Consider the following 24,611-nt stretch of genomic DNA (forward strand, 5'->3'; position numbering starts at 1 on the left):
TAGGGTCAGTGTGTTCTTAGGGTGTATTTTATGAGCCCTGTCTGCTGGCTCTGGCAGACTGTGGTTGGACTGAGCAGTGTTCTTGAGGAATTTGATGTTGTGGTTTTTGCCACAGCTTTTCCTCAGAACATGAGAGTGCAGTTCAGATCTTGTAAAAATCACTTATATGTAAATACCTGATTTGGTTCTACTTGAATATGCTTCTTCTTGGAGATGACTGTGTTTGTTCCCTTTCTTCTGAACAGTACATTCTAGATATTTGTAGCTAGAGATGAATTTCCTAGTTTACTTAGCTTTCGTCCTCATACTTCAGTTGTTATTAGCTGGAATAATTTGAACATGAGTTTTTGTTCTCTTAATGTCACTTATTTATCTCTTCTAGAAAATCAAAATGGTTTTGGTCAGTGTTTAAGAAAACCTGTGCGTTATGCCACCAGAGGAATTTGAGAATGGTCTAGACTAGTAGTAGGACTTGAAATTAGTTGGTTCAGTGCCATGTTACTTTTCAAATAGGATCTTGCCCTGTGACCTTTAAAATCTGATGGAGGAGAGAAGAGGGAGTGACAGAAGGATTAGAGTTTACTAGGCTTATTCGTCCGCATTCTTGCTGAGACAGCACCTCTCCAGATTCTTCTTTCTCAAGTAGTAGGCGGGCAGTAATACTGTTCCAGTGGCATTTTGAGACTACAAAAGCCAGCCCTGATTTAACACACCGTAGAATCGAGTTGTGAAATTCCTCTTTGAAGTGAAAGCTTTAGGAAAAACCGGCATTATTTTTGGCTGCCTTCTCATGAGTGAAGACCTTAGCGAGCCCGCGTGATCGGCGCCTGGGGTAGCTATTACTCATCACCCTGCAGCAAGAGCAAGTGCGGTTGTGAGCTGGAAGGCTTGGCTGTGGCTGGGCCCAGCGTTACTGTTCGCAAGCCCAGGGACAGCAGTGCTTGGCACGTCCTTTGGTGTGAGTCGTCCTCACATCCACGTTGCCCCCTTAGAATGCTGAGTGTGCTGGCAGGGGGACCTCTCTGTAGAAGGCTCAGATCACAGACATGCATATACAGTGGTGATCTTACTATTCACGAGAAACCGGGAGGATGACTAGGAGTCCCACGCTTTTTGGAGCTGGAAATAAGGAGGGTGCTCGTCCGTTCTTCTGTGCCGGGTTTGTGCTGGCTTGTCACGCCACATCTTCACATACTGTCATTTGGGGTGCCACGCTCAGGTGACATTGGCTCAGGCGATGTCTGACCTTGACAAGAGGAGTGTGGCCAGTCTTGCTCCATATACAGAAAGGTACCTTCCACCCTCGTGTTTAGAATTCTCCCTGTCTGTGGAATGCTTCCTTCCTGTTCCTTCTCTGATCCCCACTGAAGATGTGACATCTGTGACCTAAGCCCTCAGAGGGCGACAGGCTAGTGGGAGACACAGAGGAGGACGAATGAGGATAAACAAGGATTTTAAGTGCCGCAAGCTGGGAATGTCTCCCAGGAGGAGCTGCAGCTCGGAGGACAAACAGGAAGTGTTTGAGGTCAGGCAAGGAGGGTATCTCAGGCGGAAAGAATTGCCTGTGGAATAAAATAGGACGCTTGAGGCAGACGTGCAGATTCATTGCTGGTACGATGGTGCCTCCATGCAGAGGGAGCCCAGGGTGTGGAGGTACCGGGTCGTGGGATAACAGGCGCTTGGTAATCTCACGTGAGGGTTAGAATGCCTTCACTCCACTTCTGTTTTCATTACAATAAACATTCTCTTCTGAAGCCTGGCATTCCACTTTTTCCAAGCTGGATATAAGTAAGCACTCTCCTCCTCCATTATATCCATCGGTCCTCTGAAAAATGCCTGTACCATTCATCCTTACAGAGCACAGTGCATCCCCACAGCTGGGAATAAAGTAGCATATCATGTAGCCGGGGTGGGCAATGGGGTGGGGAGGTGATAGCGAGGGCTCCCCGGCCCTCAGGAGGGGGTCTGCTGCTACCGTGAGGTTGGCACGAGGCCAGCCCAGCCTGGGAAACACTCTGCTGTGATCTCTCCCCAACACAGGATCTGGAGTGGGAGAGCAGGATGGAGGACTGATCGGTGCTGAGGAGAAAGTGATTAACAGTAAGAATAAAGTGGATGAAAATATGGTGAGCCATCACTCCCTTCTGCCCTGCCCTGTTGTAATTTTGAGACTAATCCGCGTGAGTGGCATTGTTCTGGACGCTTCCCAGGTGAACCTCCGTGTGTTCCTTTTCCGTGTGGTAGAAATTGGGTCGGCTCCAGCTGCTCCCACAAATCGGTTGTGGTGTTGAGCATCTGGGTATGAGAAGGGATAAAGAATCACTTTTCAGCAGTAGCTCATCTGTTGCTATAGACTTGCACCTACAGATCTCAAATACGAGAGGCCGTTTTCAAGTGAGTATAGAAATTTAGTAACTTGAAATTGGAATATAGTCGACATTCACTCTTCTGTTGCTTTAGGTTTGTATCTACTGTTACTATTCTATGAGCACTTTCTGGATTATTCTTGACCGAGTTCAATATTTAAACATGCTTTCTTGGTAGTCTGTCCTGAAATGTCTCTCCTTGGTGGTTACCTAAAGGGAAATGCAGGGGAAGGTCCCTGAGGAGGCGGCTGTGATGCAGTAACATTGTGTCCGCACTTGCTTCCGCCTTGAGGGGTTTGGGGAGTGGGTTTAGAAGGTGACGAACTGCTTGGTTAGTGGGTGTCCTCAGGACTCTGCTTCCCTCCACCATATAATACATGGAGTGGAAAAGAAGCGGCTCCATTTGTATTAAATGTCCGCGTGCACCCAGTTGCTGACCTCTTCATACCGTTTCAGGTCATCGACGAGACTTTGGACGTTAAGGAAATGATCTTCAATGCTGAGAGGGTTGGCGGCCTGGAGGCAGAGCCGGTATGTGTTCAGCTGCAGACCCCCAACGCCAGGAGTTCACTCTTTCCATTTCAAGGGAAAAATGGAGAGATGCCTGGCGTTTCAAGCTTTCAAAGGCCCCCATCCCCATTTTTCCATACTTTGGGCTAAGAAAGCTAAAATTAGGATCTCCGTGGAGATTGGGAAAAGTGGGAGTTCTCGTTATGGGGATGGTTACTTGGAAGGCGGGACCTTGGCACTCCCTTAGTTTTCAGAGTCACGACTCTCCAGGAGCTTGGCCCTCCTGGAGTGCATGTCTCCCGCCGTGCAGAGTCACCGAGACCTTGTCGCACATCTGTTCTGTTACTGTAGGAATCTGTGGGGCCCCTGCGGGAGGACTTCAGTCTGAGCAGCAGCGCCCTCATTGGGCTGTTGGTCATCGCGGTGGCCATTGCCACGGTCATCGTCATCAGCCTGGTGATGCTGAGGAAGAGACAGTACGGCACCATCAGCCATGGGATCGTGGAGGTGAGCAGCAGGCCTTTCTGTGCCCCGAGCTGGTGATGGTTGGCTCTGTGCTGTCAGGGAGGTTTATGGAATTCAAACATTTCAATTTCATAGGTTAAATCAGTTACTTGGTTATCAGGTCAAGTCTTGGAAGTTTGCCCCAACTGAATTATGTTGTCCCTATCACATTTTAACATTAATTTGGGCCTTTGACTGTGAACGTGAGGAAACCATAAAAGAGTGTTTTCTGGTGCAGAGGGTGAAAACTTTTTTCAGATGATTTCCTTAGTGTTTCATTCTTTCTGATATATTTAGGTATTTGAGAGTAAAGACTGTCGATACCCTTCTTTAATTTTTGTTTTTGTTGTTGACTTGGGTTTTTTTGAGGGGCAAACCAAGTATATGACAGATAAGGCAACAGTGGCAATCGTGAGTAAGTGTTCAAAGTATGAAATAAATAGTATTTTTATTTTTATTTTCATTTTTTAAAAAGATTTTATTTATTTATTTATTTATTTGACAGAGGGAGAAAGAGAGCATGGAGAGTGGCAGGCAGAGGCAGAGGGAGAGGGAGAGAGAGAAGCAGAGCCCCCCCAACCCCACCCCAACCTAACTGACTAAGCCACCCAGGCTCAGTCCCAGTAGTCTTTTTTTTTAAGTGGGGGGAGAAAGCAACAGGAAATTCAGAGCCAGAGCAGAGCGTTTCAGTTCCGTCTTCTGGTGATTCATAATTAGAACTGCTTACAACTCATTTTGAGGTGAGTGATGGGAATGTCCAAATTTCTTGGTTCCAGAAAATGAATACAATAAATAAGGAATGTGATGTGCTCTGGAAAATCAGTCCAGATGTGTGTCTTAGTTTCACCTCCTGCTGGATACTTGCCTAGTAGTAGAATTTCTGAGCTAGAAAAGACCCGAGAGATCATGTGGTCCCAGTCCTTATTTTACAGGGATTGCTCCCCGAGGCTGTCCCGAACAGTTGGCGGCACAGCTGAGACTTGGTTGGCGCTGTGCCGCTAGGAAATTCAGTTCACTCTTTTCTTTTGCTCAGACTCGGCGTTTAGGACAGGTTTCAGCAGCCTCTTTGACCCCCTTCTTTTCCTCCTCCTCCTCCTCCTCCTCCTGTGTCCTTGCCACCAGCTCTGGTTCGCTGTGCCCAGTGGCAGTTGGACACCAGGTAGATTTTGGTTCCTGGGGGACCGCACAGCACACAGCTCCCATCTTCCGATCGCCTGTGCGGTTCTCTTCTGGGACAGTGCAGTGATCTTCCATCTTCGTCCTTCCAGGTTGACCCAATGCTCACGCCAGAAGAGCGCCACCTGAACAAGATGCAGAACCATGGCTACGAAAACCCCACCTACAAATACCTAGAGCAGATGCAGATCTAAGCGGGAGGAAGCGCGGCACCGGTCGGAGCGGGCGCTGCAGGTGGGCCAGGAGAGGGAGGCCCGACGTTTGGGAGCAACTCCTGCCCAGCAGTTGCTCCCAGAGGATTCCAGCTTCCATTCGGACCTCCTGGATCATTAAGACTATAAAATACTACTGTAGAATCACAATGTCCATTCTTTTAAATGGGTGAAAAATGTTAATATAACTATATGATATATAAACCTTAAATGAAATGAAAAAAAATCTATTGCAGATATTTGACTGATGTAGTTTTCTTTTTTTTTAATTAATCAGAAATCCTACTTCTATTGTATTGTCTCACATATGCTCTCTGTAAATGGACAATATTGGTTTTCAGTGATAGACTGTCTGTGCAGGCCGTCCTAGTTGCATTGTATAAATCACTGTTTAAGGCTCATTCACTGTCCTGGTTTTTCTTAGGGGGAAAAAAAAAAGAAGAAGAAGAAGAAACTAAGGCAGTATTCCCTTTTTCAATGAGCTAGCTTCCAAAAAGTTGTCCAGAAACCAAACGTGATCGGGAACAGTCATTGACCATTCAAGCACATCATGAGACCCTCGCAAAATCGTGTCAGAGGACCAGGTTCTTGGAAGTCTGGTTTTCCCAGTGCTGGGCAACTTGGTGTCACCCAGGAGGCTGAAAGCATTTGGTTTGGCGGCTTTTAGGGAGCTTACTGTATACAGATTAGGGCAGCCCATACTGCTTTCCTTCTAAATCCAGTTCTTCCGCGGAAATTAGCCTGTAGTTTGTATAGGACGTTCTTCCACTGTCTGCCGTTGACTGACCGTAGCTTTTTACTACTCACTTCCCTTCCCCGTCACGTCCACACGTGCTGTCTTTTCCTCTTTGGACATACCCCCCCCCCCCCACCGCCCACCTCGCCGAGGCACTGAGCCTCGTCCCTCCCCGTTATACCCTGACTTCCCTGGCCGCCCCCTCCCGGCAGCTGCCTCTCAGCTGCTCAGAGAAGACCGCAGTACTGGGTGGCCCTCCCCGCTCCCCCCACCCCACCCCGGGAGAGAGGTGTGGGACTGGCTTTATGTGCAAGGAGCATATTCCACATTGTAACGAAATGCTCTGTAGACACTGTGGAAATCTTTGGAGATTTTGTTTCCTTCACCTGAGTCTTCGTGATGCTTGTATAGTTGATGATGCTCACAGTTTTTCTTTTTTTTCCTGTTTTTTTCTTTCTTCTCCTTTTTTTATTTTAGTCTGGAGGTTCTGGTAACCTGTGGTGTATTTTTTTCTATTTCCCTGTGACCGTTTTTTTGTTTTTTAGGGTTTTTTTTTTTTCCTTTCTTCCCCCCTCCTCCCTTATCCATGTGTCTTCCCACTATGCACAGATAAACTTCACCTACAAACTCCTTAATCTGATTTGTGGAGAATGTACAGTTGAAACACATCAATAAATACTTTAACTTCCACCAAGACTCCTTGTTTTCATTGGCGTGGTGTTAATCCGTGATGATCGCGGTAGCCATTCTGCCCTCCCTAGAAGGTTCCAAGCTCTGCCACAGGGACAGAAATCTGGCCACTCAAGCAATTTGGCTCTTAGGCTTGAATTCCATTTTTTCATTTATAAAAACTAAGGGAGGGGCTCCTGGCAGGCTCAGTCGGTAGAGCGAGTGACTCTTGATGTCAGTGTGGTGAACCCCAAGTTGAGTGTAGAGATTATGAAAACTGGGATGCCTGTGTGGCTCAGTCATGTCTTCATGTCTGCCTTCAGCTCAGGTCATGATCCCAAGGTCCTGTGATCAAGTCGCACATCAGGCTCCTTGCTCAGCAGGGAGCCTGCTTCTCCCTCTGCCTGCTCTGCCTGTTCTGCCTGTAGTTGTCTGTGCTTCTGACAAATAGATAAATAAAAATCTTAAAAAAAAATCTTTATTAAAAAAATGAAAACCAAGGGAACTATTCTTTCATTATTATTTCCATTAATTTCCTCCACCATGTTTTAAGTTTTCTAAAATGCTAATTTGGTTGGACTTCTCTGATTTTTTTTTCTTCAAAATTTCCCATGTAGTTTCAGTCTATAATCTGAGGGCTTGCTTTGCTTTTTATCTTGCAGCCTTTTTGGTGAATTTTGTAAGTAAAATTTCAGAAGAGCTGCTTGCTTTAGTTTACTATTTCTCTTAATCCCTTTTCACAAAGACAAGTCTGAGTTTACACATGACACTTTAATTTTACTATTGACCAAAAAAAAAATTACTATTGACTTCCTGTTACTGACTTCCTGTAAATCTGTAGCAATCATTTATTTGATCATGGTTAGTTTAAAAAGTAAGAGGGAAAGTTAGCTGAGTGTTTTGCCCAACAAAATTGAATTTGGGTTACTGATATTTATTAATATGAGACTTCTTTTTGAAACTGGAAACAAGGAGTCGGATTTGTGGCTGGATTTTCAGAGGTGTTTTCCAGCCTTGACTTCTGTTTCTTTAATGACCTGCCACTAGGAGGTGCTGTTTTCTCACTGAAGGGTTTTTTTTTCTCTGACCTCTGCCTACAGAGCTTTGTGTCTGGGGGTGGTTTTCATTGGTGTTTTAAGTATTTTTAGTGTCTGGCTACATGTGTGAGAGTAAACTCAGGGGCTAATGTTAGAGTCCACCCTAAATGAGCATAATGCTGGTTTACATGCATAGTGCAGTGAAGGTAACATTTCATGTATGTCTGTAAATATTCATGTGTACATATATGATGCATGCATCTTGCTTAGGATGCTCAAATATAATGACCGTGTATTTTACAAACCTGGGGCCAGGAAGCACCGTGGGACACACTCGTTGAACAGGCTGCTGCTTTGTAACCATCGGCACTTCCCTGTCTGCCTCTTCCTCCTCCCTTGACTACTCAGATTGCTGCCAGGAAAGCCATGAAAAAAACCGAAACTTCTAATTCTAATTCTTTTTTTTTTTTTCCCTAAAGGTTTTATTTATTTGAGAGAGAGGGAGAGAGAGAGCAAGCATGAGAAGGGGGAAGGTCAGAGGGAGCAGCAGACTCCCTGCTGAGTAAAGGGGGGGGGGATGCAGGACTGGATCCCAGGACTGCAGGATCATGACCTGAGCCAAAGGCAGTTAGCCACCCAACCAACTGAGCCACCCAGGCACCCCAAAACTTAAAAGATTTTATTTGACAGAGATCACAAGTAGGAAGAGGCAGGCAGAGAGAGGGGGGGAAGCAGGCTCCCCGCTGAGCAGAGAGCCTGATGTGTGGCTCAATCCCAGGACCCTGAGATCATGACCTGCGCCAAAGGCAGAGGCTTAACCCACTGAGCCACCCAGGCGCCCTGAAACTTTTAATTCTTAAAGCGAGCTTCTGGCAGAGTGATCTCCAAAATATTGTCACTTGACCTTCTGCAGTATCAGCTGGAAAATGTAGACGGAGCATTCCTTATCTGGTTCCAGATCGAACAGACCAGTTTAATTTATTTTTGGGCTTGCCATCTGCTAGCTGCTCTGCAGGCACAGCCTCCTTTAATTGTCTTAACCTTTATAGTGCGGGTATTCTTATCTTGGAGAGAGCTGAGGTCTTTTGGCTGCTAAGGGATAGAGCAGAGATCCAAGCTCAGCGCTGTTAACAGTAATTCTCTCGCTCGCTGTGCGTTGGTCCTGGAGGACAATGGTCCCTGGGGTCACCCCACAGCCTGGTGCCAGTCGACTAGGACCCATCCGGCAGGTTAGCTAGTGAGACTTTGATCCATTGCCATCACTCCTGTTGACGATGGGCCCTGGGGAGCTTGGGGCAGGTGAAATTGCAGTGTTTCCCTTTACACATCCGTTGCCCAAACAGGGTCGGTAAAGAGGTGGGTTAAACTCAAATGTGCTGGCAATGAGCTCGCATACCTCCCTCATCTTGGACTGATACAGATCTCCAGATAGAGTAGCTAGAAAGAGTCTGTTTTTTCATTTTGAAAGGAGACGCCCATGGCAATGAGGCGTGTGTCCAGCCCAGACTGTCCAGCCGGCCTCACCCTCGCCAGCTCCACTCTGCTCCCTGGTGGCCCCGGCTTCTGTTTGAGGACTGAGAGAAACTTACTCATAGCCTGGTTTCTGCCTTGGTGACTCAGCTCTGCCTTCTGAGGAATGTGGCCCTGCCCACCTTGTCGGCCTCTGGTGCCAGCAGCTCCCAGCTGAATTTGGTCCTATTTCCCTGTCTGCTCCGGTACAAATCAGAACCTAGCAGTCGAGTTCAGAGCCAGTGCAGGTGTCCTGGCGGCCTCCTCTGGTTTCACCTGCTGTCACACTGATACCCTTACACTGGGAGACACTTATTAGGAGGCCACGAGTCTCTCAGATTGGGGGAAAGCCCAGAGGCTCCCTCTCAAGCAACCTTCTGTCTCACCTCACTCATTAGAAGTGATGGACATGGAGAAAATGGACAGAAGGAACTAGAAAGGCCCTCATGGCATCTCTCATTTCACAGTTGAATCATGACCACAAGGTCACAGTGCTCTTTAGTGCAGAACCAAGTCTGTGGTACGTGCAGCAGGTTCTTTCCTCTGGGACAAAAGGTAAAGTGGTTCTTCTAAAATAAGAGCATCTTGGGCACCTGGGTGGCTTGGCTGGTTGGGCGACTCCTTCAGCTCAGGTCGTGATCCTGGAGTCCTGGGATCGAGTCCCGCATCAGGCTCCCTGCTCAGCAAGGAGTCTGCTTCTCCCTCTGACCTTCTCTCCTCTCATGCTCTCTCTCTGTCTCTCTGTCAAATAAATAAATAAAATCTTAAAAAAATAAAATAAGAGCATAGAGCCTTGGGGTACTCTGTCTGGAGATACTTATGTCTAGAACTTCTTAAAAATTGGAGGTTATTATTGGGAAACCACTGTGGGAAGCCAAGATGTGCAGAGGATGGGACAAGAGACATAATCAATTCACAAATAACTTGTTTCTGGATCCTTGAAATGGACAAGGCACGGCTTGGAGCATCTTCAGAAATTCTTTGGCTAGGGACGCCTGGGTGGCTCAGTGGGTTAAGCCGCTGCCTTCGGCTCAGGTCATGATCTCAGGGTCCTGGGATTGAGTCCCACATCGGGCTCTCTGCTCAGCAGGGGGCCTGCTTCCCTTCCTCTCTCTCTGCCTGCCTCTCTGCCTGCCTACTTGTGATTTCTCTCTGTCAAATAAATAAATAAAATCTTTTAAAAAAAAAAAAAAAAAAAAAGAAATTCTTTGGCTAAATTAACCCAGGTCCAAATGAACTTAAGATACTGAAGTCGGTCACAACCGTTGGTTAGAACACCAACATCCATCCTGAGCACATTTTTGATGGGTGCCCTATATGTATAGTTATTTTAAAATTAGATATATATAAAGTCATAAACAGAAACTTGGAAAGCATAAAAAAAGACAATTATTTTTTCCAAATGTTATTTAATAGAGCCTCTTGGGTCCAGGAAATATTACAAGCTTCGGTGCAAGCGAAGTGATCACTTTGATTCTCTTGCCACCAAAGTCCACAGTTGATTCAGGTTTCCTTAGTTTTTACTGATGTCCTTTTTCTGTCTCATGATACCATGTCCTGTTTAGGTGTGTGTGTGTGTGTGTGTGTCTTTTTAAGCTCCTCTCGACTATGGCAGTATTGCAGACTTCCCTTATCTTTGACAATTTTGACCATTTTGAGGAGTGCAGGTCAGGTATTTTGTAGGATACCCCTCCACTGGGGGTTTGTGTGATGTTTCTCTCATGGTAAGACCCTAGGGTTCTGTGTTATGGGGGAGGAACACCGAAGTGCCATGCTCATCACACCATGTCAAGGGTACATACCGTCCCCATGACTTATGACTTACTACATTGCTCATCCGGCTGGGGCAGGCTCTGTCAGTATCTCTTCTGAGAAGATACTCTCACCAACCCCCATTCCCTTGTTGGAAGGACGTCACTACGTGCCACCCACAGTTAAGGAGGGGAGAGTTATGCTCCTCCATATTTATTTTTAAATTGTGTTTTAACACTTAGAAGTAGAGCAATTACAAGTCTGGCTCAAGGTCTATTTGTTGCATCATTTAATAGCTATCAAAGCTGAAAGAGTTCTTTTCTTCTTTAAAGATTTCATTTATTTTTGAGAGAGAGCCTGAGCAGAGGGGCAGAGGGAGAAGAAAAAGCAGACTCGCTGCTGAGCAGGGAGCCTGGTGGGAGGCTCGATCCCAGGACCCAGAGATCAGGACCTAGGACCTGAGCTGAAGGCAGACACCTGACCGATGGAGCCACCCAGACAGCCCAAGAGTTCTTAATCAGATGTGATGGTTTTATGGGTATATAAGTTGGATATATGCACAAGCGTGAACACTTTCAATGGGTGAAGTTGATTGTCAATTAACCTCAATAAAGCTGTTTAAAAAAGCAAAAAGCCAAGAGAGACACCTCATACAGTCTGGAATGAGAAGTGCACCCTTTGACTCTGCCTCTTATAGCACCGTTGATCTGTCAATTCTGTTTCCGAGTTTAGGTACACAAATAGGTCTTTAAGGGGAGACATCACTGTCCACAACAAAATAACCTAGTGATGGAAATTTCTCTAGATTTTTTTGTTCTCAAATTTCTCCATAGCATGAGCTTCTTTAGAAAAAGCAAATCAGGGAGTGCCTAGCTGGCTCAGTCAAAGGGCATGTGATGCTTGGTCTCAGAGTCATGGGTTGGAGAGCTTACTTAAAAAAAAAAAAGAAAGAAAGAAAAAAATTGGAACAGGTGTTTTTAGCTTTAGAAACTTACCAACAAACTGCAACATCTTTAAGTTCAACAACTTTTTAAGTACTTTGTTGCAAGACGAATCTCTGCGTGGGACAAAATGTTTTCTTGGTCACTTCTAATCCTATTTTAAAATATTGCAAAGATGCTTCCATATTTTAAATGTTTCTGATTTTATCAAAATAACTACATTGAAGACATTTCATAACATACTGTGCATTTAAGGTTTTCACGTGGGCTAGCTCCAGAACTTTATCTGGATATATTTCTTTATTCTAACCAAAGAAGCCAATCCAATAGCATTATATTTTCTGAGATTTTTCATAATCCATTTTTCCCATAAAACACAGATAAAATGCAAGAGGCAATTATAATGCTACATGTGGGAATTCTGAAGTCCAAACTGGCTGGTTCTTCTCGTAATTTGGCCACCTACTAGCTAGGGGACTTTGAGAAAGTTATCTAACTGCTCTGTGCCTTGGTTTCCCCATCGGAAAAAATGGGTATAGTGATGGTGCTTACCACATTGGGTTAGGAGTGAGTGACCACAGGAAAAGCTCTGAAACATGGACCAGTGCCCAGGGCAGAGCAAGTGCTCAGTGAATGTTAGGTATTATTAAAGTATAAAAGCTATTTTTTTTTCTTTTTTTAGAGAGAGGGATTGAGGGGATGGGGAGAGGGAGAGAGTGAATCTTAAGCAGACTCCACATCCAGCTAGGAGCCCAATGCAGGGCTCAGCCTCACGGCCCTGAGATCATGACCTAAGTAAAAATCAAGAGTTGGACGCTTAACCCACTGAGCCACCCAGGTTCTCCGAGAGCTATCTTTCTAAATTTATTTTTTTCTCTATACCCAACATAGGGCTTAAACTCACAGCCCTGAGATCAAGAGTAGCGTGCTCTTCTCTTTGAGGTAGACAGGCTCCCCAGGTATTATTATGTTATTGAAACCTAAAACACACCTTGAAAATATATCTTCTCCGGGACATAGGGCCCACTCAAGAGACAGTACTTGTGTACTTCATGATTAAAACAACTGGCAAAGGATGTCTGGGTGGCTCAGTCATTTAGCATCTGCCTTCAGCTCCATCACAGTCCCAGGGTCCTGGGATCAAGTCCCGCTTCAGGTTCCTTGCTCAGCAGGGAGCCTGCTTCTCCCTCTGTCCCCTCTCCCCCTGCTTGTGTGTGTGCGCTCTCTCTCTGGCAAATAAATAAAATCTTTTAAAAAAATAAAATAAAACAACTGGTAAACACTATGTCATAAACTGGGTTGTGATAGAAACATCTGTACTTCCATCCAAAGCTTCCATACACTAACATTGTTTTTTTGCTCGTTTCTTCAAGTCTGTGAATCTTCCAACAGCATTTACTGATAGAAGAATGAATTATAGTGTTGCCTGCTGTTTTCTTTGTATTATTTCAGCCATTTTGAAAAAGTGATTCTGTAGTGTCTTTGCTGTAATTAAGAACCTCAAGCTGTACATTTATCATTCCTTAATGAAATTTTGTAAATTACTAAATTGAGTATTGCATGACTTTAAGCACTAAAAAGAATGCAGTGGCTTGTATTCATGTAGTGGATATTGACTGATTGATTGATTGCAGGGTCTGAGCCCATGACCCTGAGATCAAGACCTGAGCTGAGAGGGGTGCCTGGGTGGCTCAGTGGGTTAAAGCCTCTGCCAGGGTCCAGGGCTCTCTGCTCGGCGGGGAGCCTGCTTCCGCTTCTCTCTCTCTCTCTCTGCCTGCCTCTCTGCCTACTTGTAATCTCTGTCTGTCAAATAAATAAATAAAATCTAAAAAAAAAAAAAAGAGCTGAGGTCAAGAGTTAGCATCCAACGAACTACGCCACCCAGGACATTTAATTTTTAAGTCTCATTAATCACATTGGCCTCACAATATTTGTTAACACCTCAAGGCCCAACACACTTAGAGTGAGGAGTATCTTTATTAGTAGATGTAAATCCATGATCTCGATGATTTAGAACCTTTCAACCAACTTCTTAATTGATGATAACTGTTGTAACCATCAGGCTATTGTGGCCATTGAAGAGTTTGTCTTGGGAGTAGAAATGTCAAATGTCAAACGTGGACATTTTCTTGTTCTGTACCTGAAGTACTGGTATTTTACTTAATTGCAGTGAAGATAATATTTTGCAAGAATCTCTAAAGCCACATGCACATATGCTTACATTAGTTGATTAAAACTCAAGTTCCTTTAAGTAGACCCATGAGCACCAAACTCAGAATGTAAGCACATGAGTCAGGGTACTTTGATTTTTCGAAAAAGCCCATGGAGGCCCCATGCAGCGGTGTGGGTCAGGGAGTAGTAGGCTAGGGCATAGCTCCACACACCAGATGGAAGAAGGGGTGAACTTGGATGTGTGGGTGATAAGGATAGGGCAGGGGAAGTCAGACAGAAGAAAGTGCTCAATGGTGCTGTCTAGACAGAAGTAGTAGCCTGGGGTGAATAAAATGCCTTTCAGAAAGGCTTGGAGGGCACATTCCAGACGACCAGCTCAGAACACCTGCAACTGCCTAGTTCATAGACGGCAGGGCATCTTTTGAGCAGCCCTCCTTTATTTGGAGGATTTCAAGTCCTGCCTGCCCAAGACAGGAAACAGAACTCGACTTTTCAGCTGGTTTGTAGGTAGGACCCAGATCTAACTCGGGACTGCCAATGAGATGCACTCACAGGAGACTTATTCAAGAAGGAACAAAGAAAGGACACACGTCACTCTCTGGCTCAAGTAACAGCAGAGGCAGGCAGCTCTGGGGCACCAGAGGGTGTGGGGGGGTACTGGCCTGCAGGATGAGTCTCACTGGGACAGAGCTGTAACGCTATCTCCCCGGACCCAGTGGGAGTTGGGGGGCTTCCTTGTGTGGTGACTGGCCTAGGTCCTGGCTGTCTTTCCTCTTGCCTCTCTGGCCCTCCCAGAAATTCTATGAACTCACTAAGATCTTTTAATAATTGCCTCTTTTTATTTTCTCTCAAATTAGTTAGGGTATAATGTTGTTCGTAAATTGGCAAGTTGACAAAAACTCGATTAAAAACAAAGTCACTGAACTCTAATGAGAAAATTGTACTTGTGACCTTCATTGAACAACGAAGATCGGGCAAAAGAAAAAAAGTGACATGGGAACGAGGACTCAGTGTGGGGGAAAAATACAGACACAAGAATAAGTTCTGTTGATACCTAGTGGTCCTAAATTTGCACTGGAAATATCCAGATGAATTTGTTGAGCATTTTATCTCTTTATTTATTTATTTTTTTAAAAAGATTATTTATTTATTTATTTGACAGACAGAGATCACAAGTAGGCAGAGAGGCAGGCAGTGAGAGAGGAGGAAGCAGGCTCCCCACCAAGCAGAGAGCCTGATGTGGGGCTCGATCCCAGGACCCTAGGATCATGACCTGAGCCGACAGCAGAGGCTTTAACCCACTGAGCCACCCAGGCACCCCTTATCTCTTTTTTTAAATTTAATTAGATTTTTGGGGTATTTTATCTCTTTAAAAAACTCCCAGCTTTGTCCATCACCAAAAGCCCCAGAAGCAGTGACCAACTTAGTAGTCATAAATATTCCTTGCGCCCCGGTGATTGTCTTGAAATACCATTTCTCACTAAAAAGGACAGTAGAATGTCTTGAAGAAATGGCCGATTGCCTGTCTGCGCAGGGAATGAGTATAAAAGAAGAACCTAGAACTCTTACCAGAAAGCAAATAAATGATCAAAGATGAGTAGAATTGAGTCAGAAGTCCCAGCCAATTAGAGAGGCTCCCACTCGGGGCACCTGGGTGGCTCAGTTGGTTAAGTGTCTGACTCTCAGTCTCAGCTAAGTCTTGATCTCAGGCTCGTGAGTTCCGGCCCCATGGTGGGCTCGTGCTGGGCAAGGAGATGACTTAAAAAAAAAAAAAAGAGGCTCCTGCTCCTCAAAGAGAGGACAATGTGAACATCACTAACCATAAAAATGACAATGAACCAAAACATAATACATATATTTAAACATCCAAGAATTCACAATAACACAAAAACAAGCCAACAAACACCAATTGTTCCTTTTAGAAGATGTTAGGGAATTAACTATTTTGAAAACTGCCAAATAAAGGGAAAGATTCGGGCCTTTATCCTTCCTTTCCAATGCAAATGTTACCCACCTCCCCCCACCGCTTTGACGGGAAATTTCGCCCTACAGCGGTACTTCAGTCAGTAAATAAACAAGACATGATAACCTGAAATGTTACTCTCCACGTTTCCTGAATTTAGAATCTAAGCATGAAGCTGGAAATATAAGACAACCGGCCAGGTGGAAACATACCACCATGTATGAAGCAATCTTCCCTTCAAAAAAGAAAAAAAAACATACTTGAGAAAGCGGTGCCTGGGTGGCTCAGTCGTTAGAGTATGTGACTCTTTGTCTCAGGGTCATGAGTTCAAGTTCCACACCAGGCCTAGAGCTTGCCTAAAATAAATAAATAAAAAATAAATAAAACTTGCTGTTCTGCTAGGAAAGGAGTGTCTCACGTTGCTTCCTGGCTTCCTAGAACATCACCACTTATCTTTTTTTTTTTTTTTAAGATTTTATTTATTTATTTGATACAGAGAGAGACATCATACGTAGGCAGAGAGGCAGGCAGAGAGAGAGGGGGAAGCAGGCTCCCTGCTGAGCAGAGAGCCCGAAGCGGGGCTCGATCCCGGACCCTGGGATCATGACCTGAGTCGAAGGCAGAGGCTTAACCCACTGAGCCACCCAGGTGCCCCATCACCACTTATCTGATGAGCCCATAAACGCCCTGACACAGGAAGCATTGGGTGCTATCATTTGAATGCAAATTGCATGCAGTGCCTTTAATGCCGCTCCATATTAAGAGGAAGAAATGCAGGCTGAGACCCTTCTCTACAATCACTGTTGTCAGGTTGACTTCCTGAGAGCGTGCTGTATGTGACAGAGCGACGAGTGTAACCCTATGTTGTTACAGTAAACCCATTAGGTCTAATTCTCATAAAATCATGATATATGAGGTAAATACTCTTATTCTTTTTTTTTTTAATTTTTAAAAGATTTTATTTATTTATTTGACAGACAGAGATCCAAGTAGGCAGAAAGGCAGGCAGAGAGAGAGGAGGAAGCAGGCTCCCCACTGAGCAGAGAACCCGATGCGGGTCTCGGTCCCAGGACCCTGAGATCATGACCTGAGCTGAAGGCAGAGGCATTAACCCACTGAGCCACCCAGGCACCCCAATACTCTTATTCTTAAACTGTACACAAAGAAACCCAAGAACAGAAGCTGGAGCAAGGGCTCGATACCCTGACATTCCCATCAGCTTCATGGAAGGTCTTTGCGCATTCTGTCCTGCAACGACATTTAAAGAGCTCTTCCCGGGACCGGGACAACCAAATGGCCCCTAAAGCAAGCTCTGGTGTTGGTGTACAGATTTCTGGGAGAACTGAGGAAGAAGAGATTAATACGCCTGGAGAAAGTTTCACAGAGTGATAATTCAGATGAATTTGGATTTCTGCAGGAGAAGGAGAAAAAGTGGGGTGTGGTGAAGTGGTCGTGCGGAGAGAAGGCAGAATCACACATTGGCTACTAAAAACTCGTATTTAAAAAGTGCGTTTCCACCTTCCACAGGGAATGGCTAGAGCCGCAGCAGCACAAAACCCAAGGTGGCAGTAGATGCCAATCAACCCCGTTGTTCCAGAAGATGTGGCTACATTCATGGATGGTGGCTCCGTAGCTGGTTCACCCTGCTCTACCCTGTTTATGCGAAACCTCCCCCATGCCCCACACTCCTTGTCTGCAAACTTCTCCTGGCAGGGGTGGGATTGGCCTGCAGGCCTGGCACAATCTGCTTCAGTGGCGCTTCCCCCCCTGTGCTTGCCATCTTGGACCGGAACAGGGCTCTGTGATTTTAAACTGGGGCTGGGCTGGGTCTACCGGATGTGGCCCCACTGTCTCCCACGGTATCACCAGCTGAAACCTGTTTTCTGGCCTGTGGTCAGGTCCACACTTGTACAAGCTCTAAGTGGCTCTGGCCCCAAGGACAGTGGGGTAATTGGAAAGGTGGCGGCGGGGGGTGGGGGGTGTCCCAGGGGCATGGAACTGACTTCCCCAGCAGACAGGGTCCTGGGGTCAGTATGAGAAAGACTGACCCATGACATGGCTGGCCGCTTTGGAGTGGGAATGTCTGAGTCTGTGTGAGTTGGTCATTGAGACCGATGAATGACCCTGGTCTCCAACTGAGTTTGAGTCTGGATTTACCCCTTCAGAGTGTGAGAACCTGGCTACATCCTCTGGGTGTCTCACGGTCGTGAGTTGCCTGCTCTTGGCTTTCTTTCCTTATAATTTGGGAATAAAAACACTTATCTCACTTAGTATAATTTTATGAGGATTGGTTTAATGTAAATGGACGTGACAGTGACCACAGAGAAGGGTGTCGGTCTGCATGGCCTCCTCGTAATCTGGAATCAGAGTCAATGCCTTGCATGTGTATTGTGTTCAGTGGTACCTTCCCCATGGGCCTTCTGTGGGCAAGGCACTTCTTAGCTCCAGGAGCTAAGAGATGAGTTTAGCTCCATGCACACTGTCTCACTTCTCTCGCCTCGGATCTGGCTTGCTGTCAATCACCCACACTAACTGAAGCCTGTTGCATCATTAGTAACCCCAGCGCCTAAAAAAAACCGTTGGTGACCATGTCCTGATATGCAGGAAATTATTCTTGATATCTTCTAGGTAGCTATGGAATGTGTTCTACGGACAGTGGCAGACTTATTTCCCATTTATTAAGTTGCCCCGAGCAATAGTGCTGGTGCAATCTGAGCTCAGAGACTCAAAGGTGAGTAAGACACTGACAAAAATGCCAAGGAAAGGTGATGCATTCCATGAAAAAGGTCCAAGGAGACCCAGTCCTGGTTTAGAGGGAAGGAAAGCCTCATGGAGGAGGTAATATATTAGGGTGGGCTAGGCTTGTCGCAATATCGAACAACCCTCAACTACCAGGGGCCTACTGTCCCCAAAAGCTGGCTTCCCATTCAGTCTCCGCAGCCAAAGCCCGTCAATCACCAAGAGGCTCTGCTCACTGCAGCCGTTTCGGATCACCGGGTGAGTGAAGGTCTTACCTGAACTCGTACTTCACTGGGGAAGAGGGCATGGCACTGTGTATTCCCTCTTTACGCTACTACCTGGAAGTGGTGTTTACCTCCTCATTTAACAATTCCTTGTCCACAGCTGGCCATATGACCACACCTGACTTCAAAGGAGAGGGAGTGCAATCCTAGCCCGTGCCCAAGGCAGAAAACTAAAAACACCCTGTGAACAATGACAACACACTCATAACTACCGTGAGCGACTCTGCCCCCATGTGCAGAGACGGGTGTGAAGGAGAAGGGCTTTTCTGTGCACGAGGAGCATTAGGAGAGGAGCACATGTGGGGAGGTCTGCTTGCAGAGACCGGGTCCAAACAGGAATGCTCGGCAATGGGGTTGCAAAGGAAGATGGGTGACACTGTGCGAGCCATGCTAAGGAGGATGGATTTGATCCAAAAGACAGGGAAGGTTTTACAAAAGCTGCGTCTTAGGAAGGGTAATGGCGCTGTATGCAGGAGGGATCAGAGGGGAGCAAACTGGAGACAGGAGATCCCTTTGCTTCTTACACAAATCCAGGAAAAGGGTGATGAGGGCTTTTATTCAAGCGGTCTTTTTTTTTTTTTTTTAAGATTTATTTATTTATTTGACACGGAGAGATTACAAGTAGGCAGAGAGGCAGGCAGAGAGAGAGAGGAGGAAGCAGGCTCCCTGCTGAGCAGAGAGCCCGATGCGGGACTCGATTCCAGGACCCTGAGATCATGACCTGAGCCGAAGGCAGCAGCTTAACCCACTGAGCCACCCAGGCGCCCCTCAAGCGGTCTTTGAAGGAGGGAGGAAAGAAAGGGCTATCCCTATCAGGTCTTGGAGAGAAAGACTTGGCCAGATTTGGAACAAATTAGATACAAGGTGTAAAAAGATAGCGAGTCCAAGATAATTCCAAGATTTTGAGTCTAGAAGACTTCTATTACAGCCCGAGGAAAGCGTGGAAGATGGTCAAGCCTGGGAAGGAAGTTTGGGGCTTGTGGATTGCAAAGCACAGATTTTTATTTTGTTTATTGTTTCCCAGTACCTACAACACTGCTGAGCATATACCATGTGCTCAGTTATATTTGTTGCCTGTGTAATACCGGTAGAACACAAATGGAGAAGTTTCTGAGCTATTTTTAATGCAGAAAGGCAGTCCTTCATGATGTCAATATTAGAAAGGCAGATTTACCTACCTGAAGCCATTAGAGATGTCAAGAAAGTATAGGAAGGAAGGCTCAAGAGACAACTTTGGGAACCTTGACCTTTAGGGGCCAGAAAGTAGGACCAGAATCCAGGGAAGGTGAGCCTTTGAGGATGGGATCCATCAGTATGGGATGTAGGGAGTAGGTGAAGGATGCCGGTGAAAGACCCTTCCCCCAGTTGTTAACTAATTAACTGCTCTTTTGCCTTTCTGTAATCAGGATATTGTTAAGGTTGGACCACTCAGAGGTCGTCTTATTGGTTTCATCCCTTAGTCATATATATCCTAGAGGCCACCTCTGTTGAGGTGCGATTGCAAACAGATGCTTTAGCTAAGCATAGAACAGCCCTCATAAAAGGAGCCTCAAAGCTCACTATGGGACAGTCCCTGACTGTAATGATGTCACATCAGGTCCAGATTTGTCTTAGTAGCCAAATTGTCAAAGCCTAAGAATTAACACCAGGAGCCGGTAAGATTACATTTGGTGAGCAACTGGAGTCTCTGGTCCCCCAGCCAGGGAAAGCTGGACACACATCCCAGTAAGGACCTCCCAGCAGAGGGGAAGAGGCAGCAACGGCCATGGCCACGGCACCACCGGGAAGGAGGGTCGTGGCTGGAGGGGGAGGCTGGGTCAAGGAGCAGTTCTGGTTTTTGTTTAGGTTTGGAGGGTTATAATTGAGACCTAGTCATAGAGCAAGGTAGAGACTGCACAGAGATGCCAGAGAGAGCGAGAGAAACCATGGCTGGCATCAGGGAGGTGGACAGAAGGCTTGTCTCCCGGCGCAAAGTGTCACCTCTAGGAGAGGAGGAGAGCGGTGGATTCACTCTCGTTGCTCCTCGGTACTCACCTTGGACCCACATGGGCGGGGCACAGTTCATGCTAATGGCCACCACCACGCTGGTCGCTGAGTTTTACTCACCTTCCGGGCCATGGCCTGCTCTTTCCCTTCTCCCCGAGGGGAGGAGGCGGCGCGGGGCTCTGCGCTGGGCGGGAGCGGGCGAGGGGGCGGCAGGCCTGGGAGGGGTGAGCCTGAGAGGCGGCCTGGCGGCGGGGCGGGCCCGGGGAAGCCACACCCTGAAACTACCTGCCCGGGACAGGAAGAGTGAGGGCGAGAGCGACCGCCGGCGGCCCGCACGCCGGACTGCGACCGGAACTCCGCACGCTCCGCGCCCCCGGCGCCCCCTGCTCCCCCGCGCGCTCTGCGACCCCCGCGCAAGCCCGCGCGACCCTCGCCCCGGTGAGCCCCGTGCGCCCTCGGGCGCCCCGCGCCCTTCGTGTCCCCCGCGCCCGGACGACGATGGGAGCCAGCCGCCCGCGGGGACCACGCCTCTGAGACTCGCGACCGGCCACCGGGACCATGAAGAGCAATCGCGCCCGCAAGGGCGGAGGGGGCTCCAAGGACCTCCGCGCGGGACTCAAGTACAGCTCGAGGCCTGAGGTGGGAGAGGGGCGCGGACTTTGCGCGCGTCGTCGGGGCCCGGGAAGCCACCCCAAGTGGCCCGGAGCTGGGCGCTGCGCGCGGGCGCATAGGGCCCCGGGCGCTGTAGCGCGGCGCTTTGTCTTGGCAAAGGGAACCGCTCCATTGCCCATTTGTGGCCCCGGCGCTGGCCGGCCCGGCAGGTGGAATTTCCTGTTCCGCGGGTGCCTGGCGGACCTTTGGTACCAGCCCTGCCCCGCGCCAGCCGGCCACGGTGGAGGCGCAGCCCACAGGTCCTTGGAGACGCCGAATCTCTCCCCCGTCCTTTCCCTGACCTGACAAAAGGGCTCCGTCTCAGTTCCTCCATTAACTCCGTGCTCTTACCGCACATCTGGAAAGAACCAGGGGTGGAGGCACGGTGATTTGGGGTGAGGAAGGGAGGTTTCGGGGGCTTTGGAGCCAGAGCCTCCGCGGGAGTTTGCTTTTTTCCTTCCCGGTCAAAAGGCATTTTGCGACCTCTGTCGAGGGCGACTGGGAGACCAGAGCTAAGGTGGTGCTAAAGTTCTAACGATTTCAGGGTTGGGCTTCCCTGGGCTTCGAAGAGGGAATGGAGCCCTTTGGGAAGGTGATTCTCTGGGAAGGGATGTGAGACCATGTATCTTGAGCCTTTTGGAAGATCCCAAAGTTCGCAGCTCCTGTTAGACAAAACAATGAAAGACCTCTTGAAAGATCTCAAGGATGTTAAACCTTAGTGCGAAGACTTGGGCATAGGTTGTTCCTTTATTGAAGGACACACAGGTGGCGGCACCCAGGCGGGACTAGCAACTAGGACTCTACCTCCGTCTAACTGGGACCCTGGTTTCCCAAAATGCCAGCGAACTCTGGCTCACAGCAGACACTTAATGGGCGCTCAGAGGCAGGGCTCCCTTTGCAGGGAGCTTTCCCCTCCGCAAATGATGGGGGGCTCTGCACCACCAGCTCTCACTTTCTCTCCTGTCCTGGTCCAGAAACATCTGCTGGTGCACATTGTGGCCGTTGCTCTACGTCAGGCCACAGTTTGTAGCTCTCTGAAATCAATTCTTTTTCTCCAAGTGGCTGGTGACTGGGGGAGTTTGCAGAAGGCCAGATCCTGGGGCTGCTGTGATTAGCCGGACCCCAAATAACCATCAAGGCTGGGTTACTCTTGTTTTCTCCACATTTCACTTCCTGTGTGGAAGGAAGCACGGACAGGGCAGCCAGCCCAGAGGCTTGGGACTGGGTTCCTGCTGAGCCTCCCTGCCTGAGGCCAGTTCGACCCCATGTATGCCTTTTATTTTCACTTCTGTAACTGCCATGTTTATGAATCCCTGATAATCCCCTCCTGGGGTTCGAGCCTCCTGCCTCCTCAGCAGAGGGCGTACTGTTTGGTATTTGCTATTTCAGGATTTTTTTTTTTTTTTCAGAATCCCCCCCCTCCCGCCCGCCACTTCCCCTTCTGGGATTCCATAGTCTTGTCTGTGCTACCCACATGCCCTCCAGACCAGGGGCCAGGCCTGGGGCTCATCTCCATGCTCCCCCTGGAGCCACAACAGCCAGCTTTCTCTCATCACCTGCAAGCCCTTGCTTATTTTCCCCCTAGGCCCCTGCTGGTTTTTTCATCTTCTGTGAGCTCACGCGTTCTCTCTTCCATTGGGTTTTCTCCTCCATTTCTGGTTCTGCAATTTTCCTTCACAGAGATCACTCTGTCATTTCTCCTGCCAGGCTCCATTGAACCAACTCTACCTAATCCCAGGCCAGGAACTGTTGGAGGGAGGGTTCTCAAAAACAAATAAGATACAATTGCTTCCCTTAAGGAAATCACAATCCTGAGAGTCGTGCTGAGAGACGGGTGTAAAAATTAGATATGATGCAGCGTATCTTGAAGAAAGTAGCCGACTAAAATCTCATTCCTGGGATCACCTTACAGTGTTTGCGGTCAGGGTCTGTAGACTTGGCCTTGACCTCCCTGACCAGGAGGTGCAGCTGCTGTCCCTGGTTTTGCTCTGTGTGTCAGCAGAGCCTGGAGGGGTCGTGCTGAGCCCCTCAGGGGGACTATTGCTTTTGACTGCCAATTTCTGGCTACTTCCATTCCTGCATGGATGGAGAAAGTCTCTGGAGGTTCTCATATTTGGCTGCCTCCTTCCCTAGGCCGATGACGGTGAGCCTCGCCCCACCCCAAGCTGTTCCCATCAAGCAGGAAGTGGCCACCACAGTGTTCCCTACTGTCCCCAAGGCCCTACTGACGTATGCATTGTGTCTGGGGATTGTGTGAACCCTCCCTCCATGATAGCTAGTGTAAAGATGCCAATTATTATGACCAGAACTGGGAAGCCTGCCTCACTGAGTGCCCAGTGTTGAATCTTTGCTAGAGCTATAAAAGTGCTTAGACGTCCATTGGTGCCTTCTCAGATCAGGAGTGGCCTGGGTGGGACTCAGTATCCACTAGGCACATGGAGACCCGAACTGGGAAATCAGGTGTGGGGGCTAGGCTCTACAGCTCTGGCTATTCAGAGAGTCGTCTCTTTGTGAACTGGTCACACATTCACTCATCCATGTAACAAATATTTATTAGATACCCACTGACTGAGCACGTGCCAGGTTCTGGACAATAACACGAGAAAGACCCCGGTCAGAGAGCCCCTGCTTGCAGGGGACATCAGTATAGTGTGGAATACAGGAAATTAAGTTCTGTATGTATGGTAAGCACTAGAGTCCGGAGAAGCCTGGGCAGATTGCAGGAGATACTTAGGAGGCATCTAACCCAGGTTCAAAGGCTCAGGGTAGGGGAACTGGGGCATGGGGCCATCTGTGATGTGGTGGCGGGAGTGTCCGACATGATGGAACCAAGACCTGCTGCCTCCACTTTCCTGGCAGGAGATCTCGGAGATGTTACCTAATGTCAAAGCCTCAGTTTCTATGACTATAAAATGGGGATGACATGTGTGTTATAGATTTGCTGCAAGAATTAATAGGGATACTTTACATCACAGCCCTTTGTAAGTTGCAGCGTGGTACACACATCACACGGGTTGGATTTCTGAGTTGGAAAAGGCCTGGAGACCAACAGGAAGGTGCGTTGTATCGGTAGGAGGCCTGTGCAGAGGCCTGGAACCCCGGCTGGCACTGGGGCACTGGCCTCCCAGAAGGGCCGGCCTGCCCTGCTGAACACAGGGACTCTCTCTGAGGAGCTGTGGGAAACGAGAGCACCCTTTATGTAGCTTCTATGGGAAAGATCCTTCTACAGGAAGGAAATGTGAGCCCAAGACCAAGGCAACTGACTCCTTCTTCCCTTCTTCCTCCCGCTGCCCCCTCCCCACCCCGCCCAGACTTTAAAACAACTTCCTTCTTGCCGGGCTCTCTCAGAGGCCCTTGTGCTGAGAAGAGGTATGCAGGGGGTGAGGGGAGAGTAGAGAGGGTGG

At 47.8% G+C, this 24,611-nt stretch overlaps 2 protein-coding genes and 1 long non-coding RNA gene across 6 annotated transcripts in view; 2 read left to right on the plus strand and 1 right to left on the minus strand.

The window, feature by feature from the left end:
- APLP2 (amyloid beta precursor like protein 2) overlaps window positions 1-6,194 on the plus strand; it is an 86,274-nt gene extending 80,080 nt beyond the window's left edge. For all 4 annotated transcript variants that reach the window (XM_059185035.1, XM_059185045.1, XM_059185054.1 and 1 more), the window contains 4 exons: window positions 2,041-2,126; window positions 2,823-2,897; window positions 3,228-3,383; window positions 4,649-6,194. In XM_059185035.1, coding sequence (XP_059041018.1) covers window positions 2,041-2,126; window positions 2,823-2,897; window positions 3,228-3,383; window positions 4,649-4,750 — 419 coding nt within the window. In that variant the 3' untranslated portion in view covers window positions 4,751-6,194. The remainder of the gene's footprint in view (window positions 1-2,040; window positions 2,127-2,822; window positions 2,898-3,227; window positions 3,384-4,648) is intronic.
- Window positions 5,950-20,767, minus strand: LOC131838651 (uncharacterized). Its single transcript, XR_009356661.1, has 3 exons — window positions 20,677-20,767; window positions 15,808-15,903; window positions 5,950-9,460 (listed from the first exon to the last, which is right to left on the minus strand). It is a non-coding gene; the product is annotated as an uncharacterized LOC131838651 (long non-coding RNA).
- Window positions 20,768-20,874: 107 nt separating this feature from the next.
- Window positions 20,875-24,611, plus strand: part of ST14 (ST14 transmembrane serine protease matriptase) — a 40,236-nt gene continuing 36,499 nt past the window's right edge. The window contains exon 1 of the mRNA XM_059185022.1: window positions 20,875-21,195. Within this exon, the coding sequence (XP_059041005.1) occupies window positions 21,115-21,195 (81 nt within the window). The 5' untranslated portion in view covers window positions 20,875-21,114. The remainder of the gene's footprint in view (window positions 21,196-24,611) is intronic.

The sequence above is a fragment of the Mustela lutreola genome, chromosome 1 (assembly GCF_030435805.1).
Source record: "Mustela lutreola isolate mMusLut2 chromosome 1, mMusLut2.pri, whole genome shotgun sequence".
Taxonomy (NCBI): domain Eukaryota; kingdom Metazoa; phylum Chordata; class Mammalia; order Carnivora; family Mustelidae; genus Mustela; species Mustela lutreola.